At 41.2% G+C, this 8,556-nt stretch overlaps 1 protein-coding gene across 1 annotated transcript; it reads left to right on the top strand.

Annotated features, from left to right (window-relative positions):
- The first annotated feature begins 2,851 nt into the window (after positions 1-2,851).
- Positions 2,852-8,556, top strand: LOC144704736 (protein BONZAI 1-like). The gene is made up of 16 exons (XM_078577261.1): positions 2,852-3,039; positions 3,869-3,916; positions 4,152-4,300; positions 4,394-4,442; positions 4,602-4,658; positions 4,878-5,060; positions 5,153-5,287; positions 5,392-5,453; positions 5,538-5,640; positions 5,822-5,936; positions 6,010-6,086; positions 6,153-6,290; positions 6,378-6,542; positions 6,626-6,739; positions 8,154-8,250; positions 8,371-8,556. The coding sequence occupies exons 1-16, from the start codon at positions 2,896-2,898 to the stop codon at positions 8,469-8,471; spliced, it is 1,737 nt and encodes a 578-aa protein (XP_078433387.1). The 5' UTR covers positions 2,852-2,895; the 3' UTR covers positions 8,472-8,556.

Here is an 8,556-nt window from a genome sequence, read left to right as displayed (position 1 = left end):
AAGAAAAAACCCAGATCTGTGACGGCCTCTCCAGAGGAGCTCGGCGCCGGGGCCCTGGATGCGCTAGCGATCGACACATGGTTGAAGTCCATTCTCATCATGATCGATCCACGTCCTACCATAATGCCCGGAGAACCAGGCTTGCTTAGCTTACCAAGCTAGCTTACAAAGCTAGCGCGAAGGATTTGGGATAAGATTGCACAGCCAGAAGGTAGCTTGCTTATAGAATCTTCTATAGTGATCCACTGGATCGGGTGAAGCCTCCCTGTTGCCATGCCACTGTTCCGATTTAGCCGCTTTCATCAAATCAACTGCTAGTTGTTCCAGAGTCATGATTAAGCTACATAAGCAATCAGCTTAAGCTAAGTGAGCGAAAATAATTGAGTTTTCGCACAGGTTCTGAGGTTATCCAATTCTTGAAGAACAAAGTAAACGCGCGGAAGCGGTGAAGATGAAGATGAAGACGAGCGAGCGGGCGCGAGGATGAATCACGTTCTGAAAGAAACGAAGTCAAAGGCACGAGGAGCGGGAGCGATTCAGATGAAGATTCATGTCACAAAGGTTATTCAGATTCATCTTCAAGTACGAAGTCAGAAAGGTTTTATGTTTTAACATAAAACTTTACGAAGTCAAAGGTTCTGCAAGAACACGTTCTGAAAGAAACGAAGTCAAAACTCAGATAACAAGAACACGTTCTGAAATAATATTTTAACTTTCTTTGTGTTATATTTTTATTTAGTTAGTTATTTATCTTCATATGTAGTAAACCTACTTCTAAAATTATTAAAAAATATATAACTAAAGCACAAATTCTTAAGGAAAAACCCTTGCTCCCTGTGGATCGACCCTTACCCTCCCTACGCTAGTAAGGTTATTATAAATTTTTGTTGTTTTAATTCGGATAAACCAACGACACTAATTAGTGAAGTTAGCTCATCACTAATTACCCCAAAATTTGAATTATCACACACTCGTCCTGACATTGCTTAGGTTGTTGGCATGTTAAGCCAATTTATGCATTCTCTGAAGGCGTGTCATATGCATGCTGCCAACCGCGTACTCCATTACCTCAAAGGTATTGTTGGTCTCGATCTTCAATTCAAGCGTAAAGGTGGTCTCCATTTGGATGTCTATATAGATGCGGATTATGATGGCTCTCATGTTGATCGCCACTCAACGACGGGCTACTGCACCTTTCTTGGAGGAAATATTATTACATGGCAAAGTAAAAAACAACCTGTTGTCTCCCGATCTAGTGCTGAAGCTGAGTTATGTGCTCTGGCACAATGCATCTGCGAGGCATTATGGATCACCAATCTCCTTGTAGAGTTGAAGCTGTTGTGTGATCAATATACTCAAATATTTTGTGATAACAAGTCATCTATCAGCATCGCCCAAGATCCAGCGCAACACGACCGTACTAAGCATGTTGAAGTGGATCGTCACTTCATCAAAGAGAAGCTGGAGATAGGACGCTTTTTCATATCATATGTTCCCTCCACCCATCAGCGAGCTGATATTTTTACCAAAGGCGTGTCTGCTCTGAGTTTCCAAGAATTGTGTGGCAAACTGGGAATGGATAATATCCACTAGCAAGTTTGAAGGGGACTGTTGAATATGTGTTTCCTTTTTTATGTAATGGGCCTTCTATATGGGCCATTGTTCTTTTTCACTTTACTCTCTCTCTCTCATATTCTCTATATGTATCTCATCTAATGGAACATTGTGGTGACGAAAACTTTTTCTTTAAACGTATTCTCTTGCTCTGACCTTCTTCATGCCTAGACTTTGACATTTTGGACTGGGGACTAGTCGGACCGGACCGAAGCAGGACCGAAAAAAACCGAACCGGAACTGGACCGAACTTCAGGTAAGGTTTAGGTCCATGCCAAAAAACGGGACCGGATCGAACCCTGTCCCACGCACTACCCATCTCCCTCCTTGTCGCCCTTTCCATCACCCGCCCCAAGCACTCATCACCGTTGCTCTGCACACACAACGCCTCCTCCACCCCGTGCTCCTCTGCCACCCCCCATAACGGACCGGACTGGGACCAAACAAGACCAGGCCGGAACCAGACCAGAACTGGACTGAAATTTCAGGTACAATTTAGGGCCATGCCAGAAAACCGGACCTATATGGGCATCTACGCTCATGTCATGCCTATAAACACTTATGAACACCACAACTAGGGATCGACAAACGTCATCCGTCACGTCACATGTCACCGTGACGGACACGTGGCGGATGACATGACGGTGACGGTGACAGAATGCATGGGGTGTGACGGTGACGGGGACGCGTGACGTGACGGTGACAGGATACCCTGGACGCGTGACGTGATGACAGGTTCATCACGGCTGACAGCCGTGACAGATTAACATATAAAAATAAATATCATAAATAATAACATAGTAAAATAAATAATATTATGCTTTGACTATGTTTATTAACATAATAAAAATAAATATTATTATTTCCGTCACCAGTGACGGGGACGACGTCACGGTGACGGTGACGTGACGGAACAAGGAACCCGTGACGTGTGACGGGAGTGTGACGAAAATTTTAAACTTCCTCGAACGCGTGACGAGACGATGACGTGACGAATATTTGGTCACGTTACCCTTCGTCACGGATCATCATCCGTCCTGTCACGTCACGGGCGTCACATCCCGGACTTGCCGTTCCCTAACCACAATACATAAAAGCCCCACCTACCCTGCTCGACCAGTCTATGTTCACAACCATTAGGTTGGCCGTACCCTGCACCATGTCCCGTCCATTGTCATCCGTCATCCGTCATCCGTCATCCGTCCATGAACGTTCTTAGAGGGGAAGATCTCGCATTGTCAGAGAAGTGGAATTCACTCTGCATCGTCCGCGGTGGGAGAAATGGGGAGCTGCTGCTCTAGCAATGGAGGGGGAAGGGAAGGAGTAGGCGGCGTTGGCTCAGTTGGCGATGATATCGAGGCCGCCGAGGCCGTCGACCGATTCCTCAGATCGCGCGGCGACTTCCAATCCTGCTCTCTCGTCGAGGTTTGCTTCCTTGGGTTCTCGCTTTCTCCGGAGCAATTGGATGAAAAAATGTTGTTTTTTTACGATTCCCTTTGCGCCGGCGGACATTTCGGTTTGACCGATCTGCGATGACCCGTTATCCGATTGAAAATTCGACCATCAAATTGATGACGTTCGTGATTACGACTTTGGGTGCGTTGGGCTGTTCTGTTTTTATCTATTTGTGTTTCTTGGATATATTATTGACTGTGTTATGCTTTGCTTTGATCATATAGATGGTATGTATAAGTTAACTCGTCAAAACTTTGGATTTTGTTCGGCCATATTTGAATATCACGATGCTTTTCTTGTAATTCTTGTAATCGATTTGAATATTCGATCGATATGTTACGTGATATCAATCGGATTGTCAAGTTTCCTGCCTTCAGTTGCTTTTGAAAGTTTCGTTAATTCTATGGGGCTTTCCATTAATTTTTTCTCACACTGCCTCACGTCCCTTGGAGACGCTAAGGCACAGGATCGAAGAAGAAACGAGACTTATAGAGATAGAAAGTAAAAGATGGCTAGATTTTCATTCATTTAATTTTGTTGAAGAAAAGTTGGGAAGATCACTCATAATCGGTGAAAGATAGGCTAAGTTTTCATTCATAGAGGACACAGTATGTACAAAGTTGTATTTGGCCGGATAAGCGGCTGGCCAAGACATAGGGATCACAGCTAATTACAATGGCTCTATTCTTTGCTTCATTTTATGATTAGCATGTGATGTGCATGTGCTTCGTCATAACATCATTACAGTTTTCATTTTTTTCAGATTACTAATTTGATTTATGTTACATTGTTTGTACAGTTATCTCTATCTGCATCAAACCTGCGCAATCGGGACTTGCTTTCAGAGGTGGGTAATTCTTGTGGAGTATCCAACGGGGATTCCATTTTTTTTACTCAAATATCCAATAAGGATTCTCTCGGCATTATTATAAATAAATCAAAAAGCTAATAAGAAGAATAGCTTTCCAGAAACGTTGCTTTTTCATAATTCATCCCTTTCTCCTTCCTATTGAGGGTTGTACTCAGGTATGTAAATCCGTTTTTTTCCATTTTTTCATTTACATGGTTCTTATGACTTTCAGAGCGACCCCATGGCCGTTATTTATACTAAAAGACGAGACGGATCTCTTGAAGAAATTTCTCGCACCGAAGTAGTGTTAAATTCATTAAATCCCACGTGGATTCTAAAGCCCACTATCACCTACCAGTTTGAGATTATGCAACCATTAGTGTAAGGACCTGCCATTCAGCTTTTTTTTCAATCCAATGCCCCTTAATTATCGTAATGCCATTTTTTCTAAGGATGTTATTATTCAATTTATAGGTTTCAAGTCTATGATGTTGATACTGATTTTCGAGACATACCGGTCAAGGTGAGTTTTTTAAGTATCCTTGCCAAGTCGTTCTTAGAAGTTCAGAGCAAGTGATCCTATATCGTTTCTGGAGTCCTTTGTTCCCAATAGGCAATCACTTTTGTTTCTTGTGGGAATGATGAAATAGCTAACTAACTGTTTCTTTCATATTATCTCCAGTCTTTTAAGTTAGATGAGCAGCAATTTCTTGGTGAAGCTTCTTGTAACCTTTCTGAGGTACGCTTGTCTTTGCAAGTAGAAATGCGGCCTTATCTGCTCATCATTGGCCGTTTTAAATATATATTTTCTATTTTTTCTCTCACTCGCCGATAGTTGGTACCAAAATATTTCTAAGCTTCATGATTTCATGAGTTTTAATGGTACTATGCCTCTGTGTTGTAATCATAGAAAGTTTAAAATACGTCTGTTCTTTTTTTCCCTCTGTTTCATATGCAGATAGTCGGTAGATCAAGTAGGTCATTGACGCTAAATCTTCACGACAGAGATCACAGTCAGGCGGATGGAAAAGAATTAGGCGAGATAACTATCTATGCGGAGGAGACCTTTGCATCAAGGACTATCATGGAGATAGTGTTCAGATGCTCAGGATTGGAAAATAAAGAAATTTTCTCCAAAAGTGTGAGTAATTATCTTCTAATGACGGCAACCTTGTGGAATTACTTATTCCCTGTGATCTACTGTTCGTAGCATGTTAACACTTAGTTTCACAGGACCCTTTTTTGTTGATATCCAGAACAGCTGAGAATGGGGCTCGCATTCCGATCGGTAAGACTGAGGCTGTGAAGAACAATCTTGATCCTACATGGAAACCGATAACTTTAAGTTTAAGGCAAGTTGGCAGCAAGGCAAGATCCATCATTGTCCTTTGGACAGTTGCATTTATCTCTCTCTCATTAAATAACAGTCGCATATCTCTCTCGTATCTGACATTCTCTCTTGGAGGTTTCAGGAAAATCCGTTGACCATTGAGTGCTTTGACTTTAATAGCAACGGCAAGCATGACTTGATTGGGTATAGTATTTTCTATGGTAATGCATACCTGGCAAATCTGCTCTTCAGACCGCTCTTATTGTTTGGTCATTTCTCTGTTAACAGGAAAACCGTGAAGTCTCTTTTTGATTTAGAGAAACTCCACGACAGTCAACAAGGAGAAAACCTCTTCATGCCTTCTGTCGAAGCGAGTGGGCATCACAACAGGGTAATATGATATGGAACCCAATCCAATCCCAGTGAGGGGTATTTCTGTCATTAAGTCCATTAGGGTCATTTCAGTCTGTCCCTTCAAGGTTCCTATAATAATATGCCTTTTAATGATTCAATTTGATTGAACTTAAAGATACCAAAACTTTTTATTTTCTTACTTTTGGCCTTATTATCAGGTGCTAAAGAGTCAGATATTTGTGGAGAGATATTCTGAAAGCAGCAGAAAAACATTTTTAGATTACTTAGCTGGTGGCTATGAACTGAGCTTCATGGTGGCCGTAGACTTTACTGGTAAATTCAGTATATTCTTAGTTCTTTGTTATGAGTGGACGCTGACGTCATGAGTGCAATTTATTCGTTGTAGCTTCGAATGGGAACCCAAGATTGCCAGATTCGCTGCACTACATAGACCCCATGGGCCGCCCAAATGCATATCACAGAGTGCGTAACAGGATTGGATTTGTTTTGAGCGCTCTTTGTTTTTTAAAGTAATTCTGTTTATTCCAGGCGATTAAGGAGGTGGGAGAAGTCTTAGAATTCTATGACATAGATAAGAGGTTTCCTGCCTGGGGTTTCGGAGCCCGGCCAATTGATGGGCCCGTCTCACACTGTTTCAACTTGAATGGAAGTACTTCTCACTCAGAGGTGAGGCAGAAAATTCAATTTCCTGTAAACGAGAGAAGAAAGTGAGAAGCCCAGTGATTATATTTATTTTGTTTCTTCTAATTACAGGTCGAAGGAGTGCAAGGAGTGATATCAGCTTACTTTAGTGCTCTGTATAATGTATCTTTAGCTGGGCCAACACTGTTTGGGCCGGTGATTAACATAGCATCGGCGTTGGCAGGCCAAGCACAGTCTCTCGGCCAGCAGAAGTACTTCGTCTTGCTGATTATCACAGTGAGAGTCAGCTGACAATATTTAACTTTTAAAAAAGGAATTCCTTTTGGTTTGGAATTAAATCGTTTAAATCTGTTTCTCAGGACGGTGTTGTTACAGATCTCCAAGAGACTATAGATGCTATTGTCAGGGCCTCTGATCTGCCCTTATCTATTCTTATTGTCGGCGTCGGTGGGGCAGATTTTAAAGAGATGGAGGTTCTCTCTCTCTCTATCTATCTATCTCTCATTATCTCTCTTTATCCCTCTTTCTTTCTCTCGATCTCTCTGTCTCGATCTTTCTCGCTCTTTCTCTCTCTATCTCTCTGTCTCACTCTTTCTCTCTCTTGCTTTCTCACTATTTCTGTTTCTCTTTCTCTTTCTCACTATTACTCTCTCTTTTTCAGTATTTCTCTTTCTCTCTCTCTCTCTCTCTCTCTCTCTCTCTCGTTTTCTCACTATTTTTCTCTCTTTTTCTCTCTCTATCTCTCTTTTCTCTCTGTCCTACTCTTTCTCTCTCTCTCCCTATTTCTCTCTCTCTCTATCTCACTCTTTCTATTTGTTTCAAAAAAATCTCTTTCTCTTTCTCTCTATCTCTCTTTCTCTCTCTTTATCTCTCTCTATCTCTCTTTTCTCTCTGTCCTACTCTTTCTCTCTATCTCCATATTTATCTCTCTCTGTCTCACTCTTTCTATTTGTTTCAAAAAAATCTCTCTCTTTCTCTCTCTTTCTCTCTCTTTATCTCTCTCTATCTCTCTCTTTTCTCTCTGTCCTACTCTTTCTCTCTATCTCCCTATTTCTCTCTCTCTGTCTCACTCTTTCTGTTTCTTTCAAAAGAATCTCTTTCTCTTTCTCTCCATCTCTCTTTCTCTCTCTTTCTCTCTCTCTGTCTCACTCTTTCTCTCTCTCTGTCTCACTCTTTCTCTTTCTCTCCATCTCTCTTTCTCTCTCTTTCTCTCTCTATCTCTCTTTCTCTCTTTCTCACTTTCTCTCCATCTCTCTCTATCTCTCTTTCTATATATCGCTCCATCTCTCTCTATCTCTCTTTCTATATATCTCTCTATCTCTCTTTCTATATATCTCTCCATCTCTCTTTATCTCTCTGACACTCTGTCTCACTCTTTCTCTTTCTACCTCTCTCTATCCCTCTTTCTCTCTCTTTCTCTGTCTGTATCTATCTCTGTCTCACTCTTTCTCTCTATATCTATCTCTGTCGCACTCTTTCTCTCTATATCTATCTCTGTCTCACTCTCTATATCTCTATCTCTGTCTCACACTTTCTCTCTATATCTATCTCTGTCTCATGCTTTCTCTCTATCTCTATCTCTGTCTCACACTTTCTCTCTATATCTATCTCTGTCTCATGCTTTCTCTCAATATCTGTCGCTGTCTCACTCTTTCTCTCTATCTCTATCTTTGTCTCACACTTTCTCTCTATATCTATCTCTGTCTCGTGCTTTCTCTCAATATCTATCTCTGTCTCACTCTTTCTCTCTCTATCTCTTTTCCCTCATCATGCCACATACTCATGTGTATTCATTTTGGAATCTCTCGGAAGAAAATACCTAGGTTTCTGAATTAGACCAAAAAAATGTTTTATCTAAACCTTGCAAAATGTTCTTGATAAATGCAGATATTAGATGCCGACAAGGGGGTGAGGCTGCAGAGCTCAGCTGGGAGAATCGCATCTCGCGACATCGTTCAATTCGTTCCCATGGCAGATTTGGAGAGTACGTTTTAAAAATTCCCAAATTCTAAACTTTCTACTCTTATTGCTACCGTTTGTCATTAAAAATAATAATTTTGATATTTAGTCGATGATAACTTGATTATCATTGCATCATCTGCAGGGGGAGAGATCTCTGCCGTCCATTCCCTTCTTGCCGAGCTGCCGTCTCAGTTCTTGAGCTACGTGGGAATGAGAGAGGTTTCCTCTTCTTCCAATTTCTAGATTATTATTGTACATAAATGGAGAAATTATTTAGAAAATTGCTCGTAGAAATTGAGGAAAAAAAGGAATTTCTGTTTTAAAATTA

The sequence above is a fragment of the Wolffia australiana genome, chromosome 6, assembly GCF_029677425.1.
Source record: "Wolffia australiana isolate 7733 chromosome 6, ASM2967742v1".
Classification (NCBI taxonomy): domain Eukaryota; kingdom Viridiplantae; phylum Streptophyta; class Magnoliopsida; order Alismatales; family Araceae; genus Wolffia; species Wolffia australiana.
This window is presented reverse-complemented; position numbering and strand designations above follow the sequence as displayed.